This window comes from Corythoichthys intestinalis, chromosome 10, assembly GCF_030265065.1.
Source record: "Corythoichthys intestinalis isolate RoL2023-P3 chromosome 10, ASM3026506v1, whole genome shotgun sequence".
Classification (NCBI taxonomy): Eukaryota; Metazoa; Chordata; class Actinopteri; order Syngnathiformes; family Syngnathidae; genus Corythoichthys; species Corythoichthys intestinalis.
The window spans coordinates 22,753,855-22,775,234 of record NC_080404.1 but is presented as its reverse complement, the minus strand read 5'-3'; the positions used below and the strand labels follow the sequence as shown (position 1 = coordinate 22,775,234).

The 21,380-nt window shown below is 39.3% G+C and overlaps 1 protein-coding gene across 2 annotated transcripts in view; it reads right to left on the bottom strand.

Annotated features, from left to right (window-relative positions):
* The window catches only part of eno4 (enolase 4), a 49,576-nt gene that overhangs the window by 14,946 nt on the left and 13,250 nt on the right, over window positions 1–21,380 (bottom strand). For both annotated transcript variants that reach the window (XM_057847370.1, XM_057847371.1), the window contains 6 exons: window positions 20,451–20,579; window positions 19,805–19,873; window positions 19,192–19,356; window positions 18,967–19,092; window positions 2,032–2,206; window positions 1,678–1,739 (listed from right to left, as the gene is read on the bottom strand). In XM_057847370.1, coding sequence (XP_057703353.1) covers window positions 1,678–1,739; window positions 2,032–2,206; window positions 18,967–19,092; window positions 19,192–19,356; window positions 19,805–19,873; window positions 20,451–20,579 — 726 coding nt within the window. The remainder of the gene's footprint in view (window positions 1–1,677; window positions 1,740–2,031; window positions 2,207–18,966; window positions 19,093–19,191; window positions 19,357–19,804; window positions 19,874–20,450; window positions 20,580–21,380) is intronic.

The following is a 21,380-nucleotide window of genomic DNA, read 5'->3' as shown; positions in this document are numbered from 1 at the left end:
ATCCTCATTCTTTGTCTTTACCAGATGAACATGATGCTATGTACGTAGGCTATGTATGTAGCTGCATTTCATTACTAGCATTGATGACACACTCCAGCTTAATCACAAGTGAGAGGCCCGAATGAGGCATAAAAATTCACGAGTAGAATCAGGAAGTGCACAAAAAACATGAAAACCAAGTACATTCAAGTGGTCCACCACCTCTGTGAACGTGGGAGTGCGGCAATCATCAGAACAGCTGGCTGCCGCGTAAGCCAAATGTGTAAAATATCCACGCTGATTAAATTTAATTGACATTCTTAACAGTACAGCATGAAAATATGAAATCTTACTTTAATTTTCACTTATTACACACTTTAAATGTTTAATATTGTCAAACAATGTGAGTATAAGACAGCCCTATTTAACTGGCAATGCAGTTCTCAAAAGGTGATGTTATTCTTCATAGCCAAAACGTATTCAAAACTACATCGCAAGTATTGTGTAAAAAATAAAAAGCCCTCCCTTTATGAAATTATGAATTGACTGTAGCTGAATTTTTGGAAAGCAGAGTTCATTTTCACTGTGTTTTGTCATTTTTTGCACATAAATTGTGAATTAAGAATGTTAGAAAAGTAAAAACACAAATTTGCAAGTTTGACAAGTTTCTTCTATTTATTTTGCACCTAAATAAGTGCTGCTTTTTAGTTTTAGCCAAAAGAACGCTTTTGAACGCTGCGATGAAAAAAGACTTTTTGTTTTTCCTGCTGTACCAAACCCGTGACACTCGTACCAAGGTACATTCCGAAACGTGACTTTTATGTACCGTTACACATCTTTCCCGAGACTTTTGGGAGAATATCCAATAGATTTGACAAGATTAAAGATGGACACTTGGCAAGGTGTGTGTGTGTCTCATCACGTCTTCCTAAAATGTAACCCAGCGTTGTTAAAGGGAAAAAAAAAACAAAAAAAAACATTATACCATCAATAAACATGGTGGATGTAGTGCGTTGGTCTGGGGCTGATTCGATACTTCAGGACCTTGCCGACTCCTAAGGAGAATGATTGGCCAATTGTTTTTTACCTTAAGCACACTTGAGTAATGATCCTAAACACACTAGTAAGTCAACTCTAAGTGAATCCTCAAGTGTTGCAGAATTAGAACAATTCTCCAAGGAAGAGTTGGCCAAAATGTCTCAACTGAGCAGTGAAAACTCGGAAACGTTTGTTTTTGTTTAAGCTTTAGAGGGAAATTACTTTCCCACACAAATGCTTTGAATCACCATTTAGAAACTGCATTTTATGTTTTTTAATAGTTTCTGATATTTACATTTGATTGACGATCTTAAACATTAAAATGGGGAAACTATCAACAACAGCAAATAATTTGAGAAAATACTTCTTCATGCCACTATGGAACTTTTGCGTACGAAAAACCTTAGAAGCATTTATAAACGTCTTTGGACTGCTTCTTTGTGTTAGATAATTAAAATGTTTTAGTGCATTGTCTAACAATGAGTCCTAATTAGCACAGCAAGCGTCCGTGGCAAACAACATTTTACTCTTCATAGTCCCTGAGCTTGAAGCAAAACAGGTCGATTAACCAATAACAGGGATAACGTCAGCAATGTTGAGAGAATTATAGCAACAAACTGCTTTTTTCAAGCTGGGAACACAGAGAAGAGTAACACTCACTATGTCTGACAGGGAGGCGTCATCACAGGGCTCGTTGCTTGCTGTCCCCATAAGAATGGAACCTGTGAGAGACAGCATGAATACAAAATTGGCCATGACAACAGTCCATTAATGACACTTTTTTAATGATAACGTTGATTTCAGCAATTCCATTTTAACGTGAAACAAAAGATGACTGGAATTCAGTGTTAAAAATCGATGACAAATTATTCCTAAAATTGCATTCCCTAGGTGTTATTGAGCAGTAGAGTAGAGTAGAGTAGAGTAGAGTAGAGTAGAGTAGAGTAGAGTAGAGTAGAGTAGAGTAGAGTAGAGTAGAGTAGAGTAGAGTAGAGTAGAGTAGAGTAGAGCTACCTTTTTGCTCGGATGTAATGCGGATCAAGTCGCTGACAGTCATCTCGTTGATGTGTTTTAAGATTAGACCTGTCACTCCAGGAAGTGGTGGAGCCTGCGGCTTGTTAGTCGCTTCAGACAGAAGCACGCACGAATCTCCAATCATAGTGCTCAGTTTTTCCCACTGTTCTCGATCCTTGCAAATTCCACAAAAACACAAGCTGACCAAGGGATAGCCTATTTAATATACAGTGAGGAGTAAAAGTATTTGCACCTCTTGTGATTTTGCAAGTTCACCCACTTAGAAAAGTGGTAGAGGTCCGAAATTTCAATCATAGATGCATTTCCACTCATAGAGACATAATCTAAAAATAAATCCAGAAATCACGTTGTATGATTTATTAAAAGAATTTATTTGTAATTTATTGGGGTTCATAAGTATGACACTCAAAGTGTTGTCAGTCTACCTTAAAAAAGTCCACCTTTACCTACCCCATGAGTAGTCATTCACCCACCACCCGTTTGAGCTCAATATTTTCTCCTGTGCACCCCACAGTCAGTCATAATCCAACTGTTACCATGGGCAAGACCAGAGAGCTTTCTTAAAACACCAGAGAAAAAATTGTTGAGCTCCACAAAGCTGGAAAAGGCTATGGGATGATTGGAAAGCAGCTAGGTGAGAATAAATCAACAGTTGTAGCAATTTTTTGAAAATGGAAAAGGCTAATCATGACTGATAATTTATCTGGGACTTGGTTTCCATGTAAAATCTCTCCTCGTGGGGCATCAAACATGATGAGAAAAGTGAGGGCTAAGCCTAGAACTACACGGCAGGAGCTGGTCAATGACCTGAAGAGAGCTGGATGCACAGTTTCAAAGGTCACTGTCAGTAGAACACTACGATGCAATGGTTTAAAATTATGCATTGCTCAGAATCTTCCCGTTGAGGCCACTACATGTGAAGGCCCGTCTAAAGTTTGCCAGGGACCATCTGAATGATGCATGGGTCATGGGAGAAAGTCATGTGGTCAGATGAGACCAAAGAAATAACTTTTTGGTGCAAATTTTACTCGGCGTATGTGTGGGAAAACGAAGGATGAGTACAGTCCAAAGAACACCATCCCTACTGTGAAGTATACGCGTGGAAACCTCATGCTTTGGGGCTGCTTTTCAGCAAAGGGAACAGGATGAGTGTACTGTACAAAGCAGACGATGAATGTATCGTAAGATTTGAGCCACAACCGCTGACAGCTGACCAAGGAGTGGCTGCGTAAAAAGCATATCAAGGTTCTGGAGTGGCCTAGCCAGTCTCCAGAACTCAAGCCAATAGAAAATCTTTGGATGGAGCTGAAACTTCGTGTTCCTCAAAGACAGCCCTGAAACCTGATCTGGAGGAGATTTGTGTTGAGGAATGGGACAAAATCCCTTTTTCCATACATAAAAACCTGGTGAAGAACTACAGATAAACGTTTGACCACTGCAATTGCAAACAAAGGCTCCTGCACTAAATATTAGCACTGATTTTCTCAGGGACACAAATACTTATGAAGCCCAGTAAATTACAAATACGGAATTGCAGACCTCTACCTATTTTCTAAGTGAACTTGCAAAATCCCAAGGGGTGCAAATACTTCTGCTCCTCATTTTATATGCTGAACATATGTGAATATGTATACAAAGGGGCAGAACTTAAGGAGGTGCTAGGGGTGCAAGCGTAAAGTAGGCACGGCTGTTTGGGGGCCTGCGCTTGACAGTGACATTCCCTCATTGTCTCTATGTAGTTGCCTGAAGACATAACTAAAAATCAGAAGTCATTCCTGGCCCAATTTATCAAGGCAACACCGTAAACAGTACTGTTGTTGGTGACTCTTGTCTTTTGTATACAAATGTAAAATATTTTTTTTCTTTAAATATTTTTTTTCTTTGCAAAGTAAGTAAAATCTCATATGCAACCGTTCAATGGTTCAATGTATGGGGGCTATGCTTGAGTTGGCTGTTTAGATTTTACATTCCTCACTCAACGCCAACATGTGTACATTACACAGTGTACCCATATAAAATTTATTGCATCTTATGAACAAATATATTGGGTACAAGCAAAGGAGCTGTAAGCTTCTTTGCGGTTATATAAGAGGTCTCTCTATAAGCTGTTGTGTGTCAAAGGGTTTTTGTCTATTCATCCAGAAGAACTTTTGAGAGGTTAGAGGTCCCTCATGTTTGCCCACAACACTTTTCTAGTTCATTAAATGTTTTGGATGGGGTTGAGGCCAGAGCTTTCAAGTTCCTCCCATAACAAACTTGACCAACCATGCATTTCTAACCCTTTTTGGTGCTTTGGGAAACATTCAAGTAAGACCAAAACTGGGCCTTCAGCAAATTGTTCCTTCTAAGTTATAATGTGAAATGATATAATAATGACTTGGTAATTTCACACATACAGTACCTATGCTCCAGATAATGAATTGCACCCCCAGCAAACCTATGGAAAAAAACTGACTTATAGAAAACTACAGTATAGTAATAACAAATGCTCTCGCTTCAGATCGCCCTGTGTATGCAGGTCTTGTTGTCAAGGCCCAACCTCCCGTCACAATTTATAAAGCATACGAGGTAAGGGTGTAACGGTACATGTATTTGTATTGAACCGTTTCAGTACATGGTACTCGGTTCGGAACAAAGCCGTACCGAATCAGTTTCTGATGTAATGTAACCTAGGGTGACCATATTTTGATCTCCAAAAAAGAGGACACTCAGCCCGGCCTCAAGATACTTGAATTTTACTCGAAGTTCACTCAAAGATGCCTATATCACTTTAATATATTTAAAGTGTGCCCCCTCACTCTGGATGGAAAAATGCATTTTGAAAAAAAAAAAAAAAAAAAAAAAAAAGACTAATAAATTATACATATATATATATGTATGTATGTATGTATATATATATATATATATATATATATATATATATATATATATGTGTGTGTGTGTGTGTGTGTGTGTGTGTGTGTGTGTGTGTGTGTGTATGTATGTATGTATATATATATATATATATATATATATATATATATTTTTTTTTTTTTTTTTTAGGGCTGTCAAAATTATCGCGTTAACGAGCAGTAATTAATTTTTTTAATTAATCCCGTTAAAATATTTGACGCAATTAACGCACAAATGCCCTGCTCAAACAGATTAAAATGACAGCAGAGTGAAAGCTGTACTTGTTGTGTTTTTCAGAGTTTTGCCGCCCTCTGCTGGCACTTGGGTGCGACAGATTTTATAGGCTTCAGCACCCATGAGCATTGTGTAAGTAATTATTGACATCAACAATGGCGGGCTACTAGTTTATTTTTTGATTGAAAATTTTACAAATTTTATTAAAACGAAAACATGAAGAGGGGTTTTAATATAAAATTTCTAAAATTTATCTTTTAAGAACTACAAGTCTTTCTATCCATGGATCGCTTTAACAGAATGTTAATAATGGTATTGCCATCTTGTTGATTTATTGTTATAATAAACAAATACAGTACTTATGTACCATATGTTTAATGTATATATTCATCTTGTGTCTTATCTTTCCATTCCAACAATAATTTACAAAAAAATATGGCATATTTTATAGATGGTTTGAATTGCTATTAATTACGATTAATTAATTTTTTAGCTGTAATTAACGCGATTACAAATTTTAATCGTTTGACACCCCTAATATATATACAGTGCCTTGCAAAAGTATTCGGCCCCCTTGAACCTTGCAACCTTTCGCCACATTTCAGGCTTCAAACATAAAGATATAAAATTTTAATTTTTTGTCAAGAATCAACAACAAGTGGGACACAATCGTGAAGTGGAACAAAATTTATTGGATAATTTAAACTTTTTTAACAAATAAAAAACTGAAAAGTGGGGCGTGCAATATTATTCGGCCCCCTTGCGTTAATACTTTGTAGCGCCACCTTTTGCTCCAATTACAGCTGCAAGTCGCTTGGGGTATGTTTCTATCAGTTTTGCACATTGAGAGACTGACATTCTTGCCCATTCTTCCTTGCATAACAGCTCGAGCTCAGTGATGTTGGATGGAGAGTGTTTGTGAACAGCAGTCTTCAGCTCTTTCCACAGATTCTCGATTGGATTTAGGTCTGGACTTTGACTTGGCCATTCTAACACCTGGATACGTTTATTTTTGAACCATTCCATTGTAGATTTGGCTTTATGTTTTGGATCATTGTCCTGTTGGAATTGGAAGATAAATCTCCGTCCCAGTCTCAGGTCTTGTGCAGATACCAACAGGTTTTCTTCCAGAATGTTCCTGTATTTGGCTGCATCCATCTTCCCGTCAATTTTAACCATCTTCCCTGTCCCTGCTGATGAAAAGCAGGCCCAAACCATGATGCTGCCACCACCATGTTTGACAGCGGGGATGGTGTGTTCAGGGTGATGAGCTGTGTTGCTTTTACGCCAAACATATCGTTTTGCATTGTGGCCAAAAAGTTTTGGTTTCATCTGACCAGAGCACCTTCTTCCACATGTTTGGTGTGTCTCCCAGATGGCTTGTGGCAAACTTTAAACGAGACTTTTTATGGATATCTTTGAAAAATGGCTTTCTTCTTGCCACTCTTCCATAAAGGCCAGATTTGTGCAGTGTACGACTGATTGTTGTCCTATGGACAGACTCTCCCACCTCAGCTGTAGATCTCTGCAGTTCATCCAGAGTGATCATGGGCCTCTTGGCTGCATCTCTGATCAGTTTTCTCCTTGTTTGAGAAGAAAGTTTGGAAGGACGGCCGGGCCTTGGTAGATTTGCAGTGGTCTGATGCTCCTTCCATTTCATTATGATGGCTTGCACAGTGCTCCTTGAGATGTTTAAAGCTTGGGAAATCTTTTTGTATCCAAATCCGGCTTTAAACTTCTCCACAACAGTATCTCGGACCTGTCTGGTGTGTTCCTTGGTTTTCATAATGCTCTCTGCACTTTAAACAGAACCCTGAGACTATCACAGAGCAGGTGCATTTATACGGAGACTTGATTACACACAGGTGGACTCTATTTATCATCATCGGTCATTTAGGACAACATTGGATCATTCAGAGATCCTCACTGAACTTCTGGAGTGAGTTTGCTGCACTGAAAGTAAAGGGGCCGAATAATATTGCACGCCCCACTTTTCAGTTTTTTATTTGTTAAAAAAGTTTAAATTATCCAATAAATGTTGTTCCACTTCACGATTGTGTCCCACTTGTTGTTGATTCTTGACAAAAAAGTTAAATTTCATATCTTTATGTTTGAAGCCTGAAATGTGGCGAAAGGTTGCAAGATTCAAGGGGGCCGAATACTTTTGCAAGGACACACAGTACGCTATGTGCCAACTAAACATTTTTATAAATTACTATAGCAACAATTCTCCTTGACAAATTGTTATTCCCATTCAATTGATATTCTAATTCAATGTCCTAGATTGCACACAAACAATAACCGGAAAAAACTGACAAACTATTCAACCAGCATGTTTCCAAACGTAGCAGTTCAAAACTACGTTTCCCATAATGCCTAGCGTGGTTTGGCTTCCTGATAGTAAGCTGAGGCAAAAATCAAACTTTGCTATAAAAGTTTACAATCATCGGCAGCGCAACGATGCGACACCAAACGGGATTTTACAGGCAAAGCTCCGACAGAAGTCAACAGTTGCCATTATATACGTATTTTAGGTAAAAAAACAACAACTGGGAAGGCGTTGTGGCCAAATCATCAACCCATTAGATGGCGGTAATGCCTCATGATAGGGGTAAACTGCCAACAAAAACAAGAACTACTCCTTCCCTCCCTTCTAGTAGGAGCCATGTCAACTGCTGCCACCCAGCAGCCGGAGGGATTCACTTCAAATTGGTCCCGTGAAAAATCATAAAAAACGGACGTTTTTATGAATTTATAAATCCCGCCCGGACGACGAGGATACTACGTGAAAGTAGGACTTGTCCGGGCAAAAGAGGACGTTTGGTCACCCGAATGTAACCCTTACTTTTCGAGGCTGTGAGTCGATCGGGTTACTGTTTCTTTGTGTAGATTAAATTTACTCCGTCTTCTCTACTATAATGAGGACCAACACGGTAGGACAGCATAGCCCAGAAACGTCAACGGCGCGGCAAAAAAATAATAGCCCATTTAAATAAAATAAATTGAAATGACCTAATACACCTGTAATTAAATAATAAGAATAATACACAGATCGTGCTTACACAATTAAATTTATTAATTTCTGGGTGGTGCTTTAACTTGAGAAAATCCACCAATAAAGCTTTTGAAAACCGTTCATAAGAAGAAAAAATGATTAGTTGAGACATTTCATTTGTAAAATACGTACATGTTAAAATCTTTGTCATTGGGATTTCTTTTCTCTTTCGCACAGGACGTCTTTTTTCTTCTTTCTTTCAGAAAGAAAGCTGACCAATACGCGGGGTCTGAAAGGCAAATTGTTGTTGATTTTCTTTAAATACCCGCTACTTTTTGAGCAGAATTCTAGCTTTGTATAGGCTAACGTTCCTATTGTTGAAAGCACAAAGGTGTGTAATAAACAACTAGCACATTTATATTTTGCATTTTGTTTTCTTACTGTACCGAAAATGAACTGAACCGTGACCTCAAAACCGAGGTACGTACGGAACCGAGATTTTTGTGTACCGTTACACCAGTACTTCTCAAATAGTGGGGCAGGCCCCCCCAGGGGGGCGCAGAGCGTTACCAAGGGTGGCGCATGTGACCTCGGGGAACATGCCTTTTTTTTTTTTTTTGCCGTATTACTGTAGAATAAAGTGTACTTGCACATCCACTCAGTGGGTGGCAGTGGCGCTCTCATTTTCAGAGTGCGTGCAGTATTATTTTTACCTAAGCAAGACCACACAGAAAACAGATATGAAGAGCTGTGCGCCGCTTTCGAAAGCCGTTTTCCGGCCAGACTCACGCAGCAACCCACTGTTTTCTCCGGTTCTCAAATGTCCGTCCGAGAAGTGCCATTTTCGGCTTGGGATCGTCAAGACGACCGCCCTCACCTACGGTTCTCCCTTGGCCGCCGAGAATGCGCTTTTTTTCGGGCCGTTTGCCTTTTGGTCTTGACTTTTAATACAGTGGGAGATGAGGAAAGAGCACTATTTACTGTGTTTAAAAATGATTATAGCGGACAGCCGGAAGCCAAATCAATTAAGACGCCACTTAAAGACATTAGACCTCAATCTCACTTGCCACGTTTACATGGAGCCAAATATTCCAATTACAATCGGAATATTTGTTCAAACCAAATAAATGTGTTCCATATAAACACCTCATTGAATGAACAGGCCCAAACCGAATGGAATTTCATTCCGATTCACAGGGGTGGAATATTCCTATTCCCAAACCGATTAGAAGTAAAATTATATCATGTAAACAGGGAAGTGGAATGGTGTCTGGTTGCGTTCTTTCTGCACATGCTCCGTACTGACGTGGTGACGTCACTTTGTGACGTAAGTAACGTCACTTGCAACATGGCTTCCAAGCACAGCGCACCTAATTGGAGTCCGGCGGAAAGATTGTATTTAATTCAAACTTTAAAAGAATTGAATATAATTGCTCGCTTAGACGGGCGTAAAACGAGGAACAGTGAACTATTTAAAAAAGTTCACGAGAGGTTACACGAAGCTGGAATAGACCGGAGCGTTGACCAGATTAGAAACCGGTGGAAAACCGGCTACTACAAGGCAAAAGAGCAAAACAGCAGAAGCGGATCCGACGATCGATCTCCATGTTTTGCAACGTGACGCTTTGTTTTGATTAATCTGTGCATGTCAGACGGCAGTTGTCAAACGTCCTTTCGGAATAAAGGCAGTCACATGTAAACGCTGGATCGGAATAGATGAAGTGACATGTAAACAGCTGATCTGAAATTTCCATTCGGAATGATTTGAATCGGTATGAATAAAAGTCAGCATGTAAACGTGGCTATTGATAAGCCGCTTGATTGTTTTTCAGCGAAAACGTGCCGAATATTGCCAACAATCATCCCGCTTTGTCAGTATTATATCAGTAAACCAGTGAGCACTTTCGCATGCTCGGTGAAAATAACCCCACACCATTGCAAAGGAGCAGCGAAAATAAAAACTGTCCTTCTGTCCAAAGACAATCTTTTTTTTTCTTCTATTCAGCTTTGTTTTTTGAGTCAAATATTTTGGCATATTGTCCTCATGAGTTAATGTTTCTAATCAATTTGAATTTGTTATTATTAACTGATTTTATTACATTTTATCTTTGAGTATCAAATGGTCAAAAATGTACCTTGAGTGTATTTTTACAGTTTGGATGTGACTTTTTTTTTTTTTTTTTTTTTAAATTCAGGTAAATTGATGCGTGTTAAGTCTTCTGTTACAAACAAAACAATGTTAAGAAAGTTCTATTTTATTATAAGGATCTATGTTACTTTTTTTTCTTTAATAGAGAAAAAGGACACAATGTTTGGCAGTGTTACACCCCTAATTAGAGTTGTTCCGATCATGTTTTTTTGCTCCCAATCCGATCCCGATCGTTTTAGTTTGAGTATCTGCCGATCCTGATATTTCCCAATCCGATTGCTTTTTTTTGCTCCCGATTCAATTCCAATCATTCCCAATAACTTTACTCGATCATATACATTTTGGCAATGCATTAAGAAAAAAATGAATAAAACTCGGACGAATATATACATTCAACATACAGTACATAAGTACTGTATTTGTTTATTATGACAATAAATCCTCAAGATGGCATTTACATTATTAACATTCTTTCTGTGAGAGGAGGGATCCACGGATAGAAAGACTTGTGACTTTGTGTATTGTGAGTAAATATTGCCATCTAGTGTATTTGTTGAGCTTTCAGTAAATGATACTGCAGGCCCTGCCCCAAAGCATGATGGGAGTGGAACCATGATGGGAAGTAAAACCATGTCTGTGCGTCGTGCTACCAATGGATATATCTTCTCTGCTTTAGGAAATAATTAATGTTGTTAAGACAATGATCTGTTGCCACCTTACTTCCCCACATCACTTCCCATGATACATTAATCATAGGGAGAGGGATTTCAAGGTGTAAGCCAAGTGTGACGGGATCTGTCGTTCACATGAGTAAACGAATCACTTCCGGTTCGTTCAGTAACAAGATTCGATCTAACAAATCGAATATCGACTCGTACGCCCCCCTCATCTCCCACCCCGCCCAAATGAATCATTCGGTCACTGAACGGGAAGTAACGGGAAGTAACGTTGCCGAATGAATCATCAAAGACGGCTTCGCAGTACAACTGAACGGGAGGTAACATTACTTGGTCCCTCCCTCTCTTGCACACAGGCACCACTCGTCGTAGTTTCAGAAATGAGTGACAGGCGGTATCATTCTGCTTTCACAGACAGCCTCGTCTACCTCCTGCTGCTGCAAAAGCGAGGGAGAACTTTCGCGTCGTCTGTCCTAGTTCTATGGGCTCAAAGTCATGGCTCGTGCTTGCATTTCGATTTAGGACCCGGTTAAACATTTTCCTTTTGTGGGGGGAGTGGAGGTTTGGGGTCGGGGGCAGACGGACTTTCTTTAGCATGATCTTGATCACATATGCTACCAGCCAACGCAGCATGCTTGCTGTCACGAAAATAAAAATAAATTGAAAGTTTAATTTCTAAATATGGAACGACCAACACATCATATTTACCTCTCGCTCTGTTGTATTTTTGTTTTTATGCTCATCACTATTATTTTAGGTCACTATTGTTAAAACTGAAGTGTAAATAGCTAGTTGTCAAATGTGCTGCTCTGAAATAAAAACAATACTACATTTTGATATTCGACAGTTTAATTGCAAATCAGTATTAAGATGATCGTATTGAATTTTTGCACTGGTATTAACAAATAAAATAATCTGGTCAGCTCCCCTGTCGCCCCCTCATCTCAGATTGTCAAATGCTGACGAGAAATAATTGTTTGCTCTTTACGATGTTGCCTTTCTACTCTCATTAGTCTGTTAAGAAAAATGTAGACATATTGCGACATCTCCCGTGTCCGCGTGCGTTGTTTTTGAGTAGCACATGATGGACGGATGGACATAATTTGTCAAATCAACACCCGACACGCTGACACGAAAAAAAAAATAAAATAAAATAAAATAAAACAGTCGGAAAAAATCGACATGTATATACAGTTTCATTGCAAATCAGTAATATGGTGATAATACTAAATATTTTTTCTGTGCGCATATGAGGTAAATAACGCTGCCATGAAGCCTCCATATAGTGACAGTTCTCTGCCCCCTTCACTGCCGTGAGTGCCATCACACGACCGCAGCTCACTTTTGCTTGCCTCGTAGCTACCCGTGTTTTTTTATTTATTTATTTTTAGCTACCTGTGTTTTAACTACTGCAAATTTGATAGTATGTTGTCAGTCATAGGTAGTCCCGAGTCTGTTGAGAAAAGTAGTACACTAAACCATAGTGTTTTGTCTGTTTGAGCAGCATTTGATAGGCTCCACGTTAACAAATATGTGACAAAGTCATTTCCTTTCATTTTATGACTCGTTCACCGCATAGTCATTACTGGAAAGTCAAGTTAGCAGCAAGCTAGGTCAGGCACCGGAGGACCGAATCACTGAACGGGAAGTGACAAAACTCAGTCTTTCCCCCCTGCCTGCACGCTGGCTGATTATTGGCCACACGTGGAAATGAGTGACATACGCCTTGATTCTGTTTCCGCTCCCTCCTCTGCCCGCGATGAGGCTGGCGTCTGATTGGTCGTGTGCGATGTCAGAAGACGCTGCCGCTTGCTCAACGCCCTCCCACGCAGCGAACAAGCGCCACCAACATCATAGAACGAATCAGTGCAGATGGTGATTAGTTCGGTCTCGTTCACCCAAACAATTCGTTCAAAAAGACCGAATCGTTCGCGACCGATACAACACTATTAGCCAATTGAAGAAAAGCTTTAAAGACTGCCAAAGTTCACGCAACTCATGTTGCGCTGCCTTTAAATTCTCTATAAAAGTAAAACGGTTCCACTACAATTTGACCGCGACAGTGAATGAGAGGATCGTGCAGCGTACATAGTAATAGCATTAAATATTTTAATGAGACTTGCCGCCGTTGTCGGGATAATTTTGAGAACCCTACATTAAGCCTAAACTAAAGACTCTGGATGAGTGTAATATATTATGTCTGTAACGTTACATACAATAAGAAAACGATTTAATAAATATATATATATTTAAAAAAGGCATGGCCGATATTTTTTTGCCGATTCCGATACTTTGAAAATGATGTGATCGGATGTGATCTGACCCGATCGATGTCGATCGATCGGGACATCTCTACCCCTAATACGAGGTGTGTGTAAATTTAATATATTTCAACTTTGCTGTTAAAAAGTCCTCAAAGGGATTCTAAACTCAAAGTATAGGACTTGCGAATTGATTTGAAACTTGTCAGTATTCACTTGAGACTTGACTTGGGACTTGGTGGCATAGACTTAAAACTTACTTGTGACTTGCAAAACAATTACTTCCTCTCACCTTTGTTTTGTATTTTGTACTAATATTGCTCACTGTGATCAAGGGTAGGCAAGATCCTAACTCATTTGCTTTTGAGTTGGAATCAGGAGATAATCTGCTGGTGTCATGTCTCATAATTCTTGTTAGGGTTTCATCATGTTGTGTGGGTTTTTTTGTGTGTGTGTAGGTTTGTCTTTTATATTGGTAGTTATGTTCCACCTTGTTTGTTTCACCTCTACTTCCTGCCCTCGTGTTCCCCAATCATGCTGTAAAATTTGTGACTCTGTCTGTAAATAGTCTGCGTCTGCCCCTGTCCATTGTCAGTGTGTCTTCTATCCTGTCACGTCCTGAGCCACAACATTTTGTAAGCCTTTTGTCTAGATTTATGTTGGAACCAATGCTTATTCTGTTACTTTGTTGATTGCACTCGGTTTTTTTGTTTCCAGCAATTGCTGTTTTTTTTTTTTCATTGTCACCCTTTGAGCATTTTGGATTGATCATTTAACCTTTTTGTTTTGACTGAAAAAATCATGCATTTGGGTCCTTGTTGCATTCTTGTCAGCTGGACTGATTGCCACACAATCACAGGGCAAATACTGTATAAACAACATACTAGAGCAGGGGTCGGCAACCTATGACACGCGTGTCAGCACTGGCACGCGAAGGGTTAACGAGTGACACGCGAGGGCATGGCAAAAAAAAAAAAAAAAATGCGTGTTATGTTTATTGTCGGGTGTATCTTTATCACTTGCTCAAGCGCCCCATCTTGTGGCCGTTTTATTTATTGGTTCTAAAACAGTAGAAGAAAAATGCAAATAGGAAGTTCTTCAAATGGGATTCAGTGTGTTACATGGCAGCTCCACTCTCACAACTTGAGTGGCATTTGTGTTCTTTTGAGCAACGTCTGTGAGTATTTTGTTGTCAAATTGAGAATTACACTCTTTATATTGTCTTTAGGTTGCATGTTTTAGGGGAAATGTGTTTGATATTTCTAATTAAGAACTACTGAATACAGGCTAATTGTGTTTGCATATATGGATGGCATTTTTGTTATTTGCAGCATTGTTGCTGATTGCATGTATTTTTTCATTGTTTTAGTTTCATAAAAAAGAAAACGGACACATAAAGGATTACTGAAAACATCCGGAGTGTGAAATTTTCATGTTTAGCTGTTTGGATAGCGGAAGCGAGCCCATTTACAATGTGCCTTTTTACCGGAAATTAAGGCATTTTCAGTTGCGCGCCCTGTTATTTAGGGGCTTTACGGGACCGCCCCTCTCACCCACTCTGCCTGTGGCGTTATATGCGAGTAATAATGGATTTTGAGCACACCTCCAGCTCTTCCCCAATTTCTCGACTCCTGCGCTTGTCGGATTTTTTTTTTCTCTGCGCGTTTAATTCAGCCCACGCTACTAACATGTCACGAAGCCGACCAATCAGAGAGCTGGCGGAAGTACACTGTGTTACCAACTGCACTTTTTGGTAATTGCAACTCTGCACCGTAGGGTGTGGTGGACAGGCGATTAACGTAGCTTGTTGTCATCGATTCGCCCGCTGCTTACTTCAGAGAGGTAGTGATGTGTATAAAAACTCAGTGACACGTTGGATGGTATTTTGCTGGAGACTTTTATTAACAAAACTAAAACCAGCATGGGACACAGCCACTTTTCATGGCGCTCTTCGCACAACTCTCTCTCAACAACTTGCTCCCTGCCTCTCTTTTTCTTACGCTTCACTAGTAAGCTGGTCATACTGTAGGGGACAGCGGCCCCTTGGGGGTGCCGGTAACAACTGGTTGGCTGGTTACTTCCGCTTGCTCTGTGCATTATGCCTCGGGAGCGTTGTGTGTGTGTCGCACAACAAGTGTCAAACGCAACTACGAGACGAAACATGAAATTCATGGAAAACAGGGCCAGGCATCACATTAAGGTAGTCATCTTTTGTATTTGTTATATAAAATCTAAAATTGTGCATAGAATTCACTGTTAGTGAAAAAGACAAAGTAGTCGCCTGACTTTGAAGGTTAAAACAGCCCGCTCTGTACTGTGAGAGACCTGCACTGAGAATCACGCTTGTTCCCCTTTTCTTGCTGGGTTGTGTGTGTGTGTGTGTGTGTGTGTGTGTGTGATATGTTTACATAAGATGATGCTCAAGTTTTGATATTTTCTACAATATACTTTTATTTTTTAGTTATTTGATAAAGAAGAATGGTAGTTGTAAGATTTCAACGTATGTTCATGTTGTTTTCTTTGGAGTAAAATTACAGTTCTGTGGATATAAAAATTTGGATGTGCGTCATTAATCTTGGTGTGGCACACTGATTGACAAGAAAATTTGAAAGCGGCACGCCACACCAAAAAGGTTGCTGACCCCTGTACTAGAGGTTGGATTGGGCCTAAAAAATCCAGCCTGACCCGGCCGCGGGTATTGAAGCCCAACCTGGCCAGAGCCCAATCAATTAACTTGATTTTAAGGCCTGAGCCCGAAAAACCTTGAAATTTATGTCTTATTTGTAGATGCGAGCCCGAAAAAAAAAAAATAACGAGATTATATGTTTTATTTGTAGGCCCGAGCCCAAAACCCCCCCCCGAAATTTTATGTCTTATTTGTGAGGACTCAGAAAAAGGAAGAAATGCGGGGATGCGATGCATGGTTGAGTTTCGTGTGATCACATTTGTGACGATGTCTGTGCATAATGATAACAAATTAAAGCCTGTCTTTTGTAACGAATTCTGCGAGTTAAACAAGACTGTAAAATGGATATTCAATAAACATTTATATCTTTTATATTTGTGTGTGTTCCATCAGGCGGAGAGTGGATTTGACATTTATTTTAATCTGTTCGAGTTGGCAGAAAGGTTTCTCAATGTTCAAATAATCTACATATGTTTATGATCATTATAAATGCATTTACACAACAAAATAACACTAGAAAAGTTTGTTAAATATATTTCTCGTATGAGAACAAAGCCGACACAGGTTTCTGTATAGCATCTTCAGCAATCAATTTGAGGCATTTCCATATCCCACTCCTACCGGTGCCTTTTCAATTCCCCTGTCTTTAGGTCAGGGGTGGGCAAACCGGTCCTCGAGGGCCGCAGTGGGTCCTGGTCTTTGTTCCAACTGACCCAGCACAGATAGTATAACCAATGAGGTTTCAGCAGAAATGAGAAGCACCTGACTGCAATTGACTGATTGCACTTGTATAACAGCAGATTGGTGAAAATGTGTCGTCTTAATGGGTTGCAACAAAAGCCCGCACCCACTGCGGCCCTTTGTGGAATAGTTTGCCCACCCCTGCTTTAGGTTGTTTTTCACTTCTTGCTCATTCAAATCGAAACGGAAATACCAGGATACGGACTCGCGGAGGGCGCCAGCTCCGGAGGGGGAAGATTGAAAAGAGGGCGGGGTCACAGTGTTTACGTGCACAGGCATGCACAGCGCCTTCTCTGTTTTATTCAGATTATTTATTTTATGACAAGTATTCCTTAGTTTAACATCCATACACCATTATAGTATAAATATATGAATAGATATTTATTTTTTAAAAAGTTAGCGAGAGAGAAGTCGGCATGACCCGACCCAACCCGAACGTAATAATTGACATTTTGGGCCCGACCCGCAAGATCTATGCTCTACAACATACCACATTTTTTGGACTCTAAATCACATTTGAGTATAAGCTGCACCAGCCAAAATATGCGCAATGAAGAGGAAAAAATATATGTAAGTCACACCAGAGTTTAAGTCGCATTTTTAAGGGAAATATATTTGATAAAATCTAACACCAAGAACAGACATGTTGTTTCGAAAGGCAATTTGAAATTAAAATAGAAAAGAGAACAACAGGCTGAATAAGTGTACGGTATACTAACGTTACATGACACATAAACCACGAACGGAGAACTCTTGTAATCAGCAGAATACTTCTTTTCTGTGCCATTTTGTACAGCTCTTCTCAGTTGTTTTTCTTTGGTTATTTTAAGTTACCGCTAATGTTGAAACACACACCTTGAGCGCCCTCTTGCAGTTTAGTGTGAAATCATGTGAAATGATATAGTAATGTGATAATGATGTTTCGTAGTGGTGCCCAGATGGGGCCACTTAAAATCTTGGGGTGGCACACCAAAACTAACAGCCATTATTTCAGGTTTTCATTATATTATTGCAGTAAAAAGGTCAGGGGAAAACGATCAGAAAGACTTAAGGACACGGCTACTGATATACTTTGGTGTTTTGTGTAATATTTTATGTTACTAATGATTTAATGTGCATAGTCCATAACTGTCTGGTCAACATTTTGAGTTCCACAACAATTCTGTTTTATTCTGTTATGTATATATTAGGCATAAGGTGTACATTTAACAAAACAAAATAATTACTGGGGAAAAGCAGGTGCTGGCAGATTTGCATTTGGGATGAAATGCATAACTGATGCTACAACAGTCTACGATTTACTGGCAAGCCGGGTGGCCAGTGGGGTGGCCAACAAATTTATAGGGGTGGCCGTGGCCACCCCTGGCCACCCCCTGGGGGCGCCACTGCGAGTCTAAAGTCTTCCTGTGAGCAATTCATCGCTACATATCAAGATGGCATGACGAATCTCGCGAGTAAAACCCAGAAAATGTTTGCAATATATGACGAGGATAGCGTGGTGCTATATTTCCGTGTTCAGAGTGGTGGCGAGGCTCCCTGGAAGTTACGTCATCAGGTAGCGGTCGGCAGGGCGGCGCATCCCTCGTTGCTAATGTGTTGCTATGGCCATAACTCAAAAACTACGCGGTCAATTATTATTTTACTTTTTTTAATGTGACTTTTTGAGACAGCGAATGATGCATTTAATACAATTCAACTGAGTAAAACACTCAAGAGCGAAATCCGAAAAGCTCTTCAGTTGCCCTTTGATTAATACTGTTTTTATTATATTATATTATATTATATTATATTATATTATATTATATTATATTATATTATATTATATTATATTATATTATATTATAATTTTTATTTTATTTACTTTTGTTCTGAGAAGAATCCAGAAAGGGTTATTTGATTGTGGCTTTCTGAAAAACAATAAATTTTTACATTTAGGCACTCCTGCAATCGTCACACTTTTTCTGTTACAAACTGACCCGGCCCCTTATCAGAGAAGGAAAAAGTTATGTGGCCCTCACAGGAAAAAGTTTGGGGACCCCTGGTATAAGTAAACTATGAAAACAAATCTGCGACTTATAGTCCGAAAAATACGGTAATCATTTGCATTCATACCTTTGAGTAATTTAATTTGAGTTTCAAATTAACCTAGAATGCATGGATTGTGAATGTGTGAACAACCCAGAGTATCTGGAGAAAACCCAAAACGTAAATTCTACAATGAAGTCTGGATGTGTAAAATGTAGATGAAAAAATAAATTATTTTAAAGCTAGACGCATACCTCCTTCCTGAATGGGTCAATTATAGCCACCACTGCGGTATATTTGTTAATAAGGGTTTGATAAATGGTCACAAGCTCATCTGGAGTCTTAAAAGATCCTGTTGCAATCTCATACTTTTCTTTGGTCTGAAATAGAGAAACAGAGGCAGGCATGCAGTTCTCTGCATTTGTGAACTCACTTTCCCTATAGAGCACTTTCTCAAACTTAGTGACTAACACACTTACATAGTCCATGAGGTCAGTGCCAGCGCAGTTCAAAACCAGATGCATGTCCGTTCCTAGTTCAAGTTCAAGGTTATTACAGGCGTCATTGATCAGGTCCAGTACTTGTTCAGGACGATCAAAGTTCACGGGCATCACACCTCTGTCACTCAGAATGGCCTGGGTGACCTTGGAGCAACACAAAGTCCATATTATGAACTGAATTATCTACATTTGCACTGATATTAGATAAAAGTTATGTATTATTGTGCATTTTTGTACATGCGCCTTTACTTGAAATATATGTTTAAATAGTTTTTTTTCTTTAAGCTGTGGCACTTGAAATAAACGAGTGCTTATTCATGGCTATGACAGAGGCCATTGCAAGGTTATAGTACATAGTTGAATATGCCACTCACAATGTGTTAACATTCTGTTTGCCAGTGTGAATGGTCGAATAAAACTCCAGGGCTCATAAAAACTCAATGCATATTGTATTTTCTTTTTTCAAGGAATGCTTTACGAGAAAATCCTTTTGCAACCGGTCTCTCATCAGACTATTATTCCGACAGTAAAAACGTGCCACAATATTCTTCTATTCTTGTCCTTTCTACCAATAAATGAAAATGTCCCTCACCCCAGCTTTTGATGACATGGTTATTATTCTCATCATTTCCTTCTGCAAGTGTGTTGTCATTGTGACAATCTGTTAAAGGAGGTCACAGTTTAGCAGGGCACGAGTAGAAATGCCTGAGTGCTTGTCCAAACACTGAAAAACACTTCAAACACAAAGGAGGTTATGTGCATGCCAGATTATGTCAAATTTAAAATAACAATGTTGACAGATAGAGGCTCTCTGTAGATTCTCAGTCATACAAGTCATGGTTATCAGCAAAAGTTGAATCGAAGCAACTGCTCTCTTCTTGGTTGTTCAAAAACATTTTGTTTTTTCTCCAAAAGATTTTTTGAGTTATATCTCCTACATTTTGAGTCCTCAATCCCCCAATTTAGTATGTCTGGTGAGTGTGTTGCCTGGGTTTCAAAGCATGAGGATAAAAACAGGTAACAACAGTGGCGACTAGGGTTGTCCCTATCATATAGTTTTGCTTCCGAGTCCAAGTCACCTGATATTTGGGGATCTGCTGATACCTAGTACTGATTTGATACCTGCACCTGCAATACTTTGATCGATCTTCATAAATGCCCCTTCGTGGAAGAAAGTCAAAGACAGACAAAAAACTTCAGAACTATGGATGAAGTTGTTGGAAGGTTTGAAAGTATACTTCTTTGAGTTGCAGTCCTGTGCTGTGGACCAGTATAACCTCTTCCAGCAAGTTCAATTTTCCGGGAGAAGTCTTCCCACAGCTTAGTATAGTGACCAGGCAGAAAGGAATGTGAAATCCAGTTTCATCCTGCACACATATATTCAGCATTAGTTTTACATTTTGTGTAAACAGGTGGTGAAGTAAATGTATAGTATTAGGCTAGGTTCATACCGCAGGTCTTAATGCACAAATCCGATTTTTTCGTGTTTATCCGACTCGAGTAAGGCAATAACTTGACGGTCTGAATGGGACAGGTCACATAAAAGTGGACCATTTTGAATCCGATCTAGGTCACTTTCGTATGTGATTAAAATCCGATAAGGGCCACATTTTTCCAAAATGCGGCTGCGGTATCTGAACCTTTTGGATTTTCTCACATTTCTGTATAAAATCACCATCAAATGTGATCTGATCTTTGTCAAAATCACACAGATGTAAAAACAGTGTCTGCTTTAACTAAAAAAACCCCAAACATTTATAGGTTTTCATATTTTAATGAGGATAGCATGCAAACAATGACAGAAGGGTGCAAAATGAGTAAGTGAACCCACTGTCTCAAGAGACTTAAAGAGCAATTGAAACCAAGTTTTACCAAACAATTTAAGTCAGGTGTGCACCCAATCACTGATGAATGGTTTTAAAGCTGCCCTGCCCACTATAAAACACACACCTGGTAAGAATTGTCTTGATGAAAAGCATTGTCTGATGTGCATCATGGCTCGGTCAAATATCTGTCTGAAGACCTGCGATCAAGGATTGTTGATTTATATAAAGCTGGGAAAGGATACAAAACCATCTCTAAAAGTCTGGATGTTCATCAATCAACAGTCAGAGACAGTCTACAAATGGAGAGAATTTGGCACTGTTGCTTCTCTCCCAAGGAGTGAC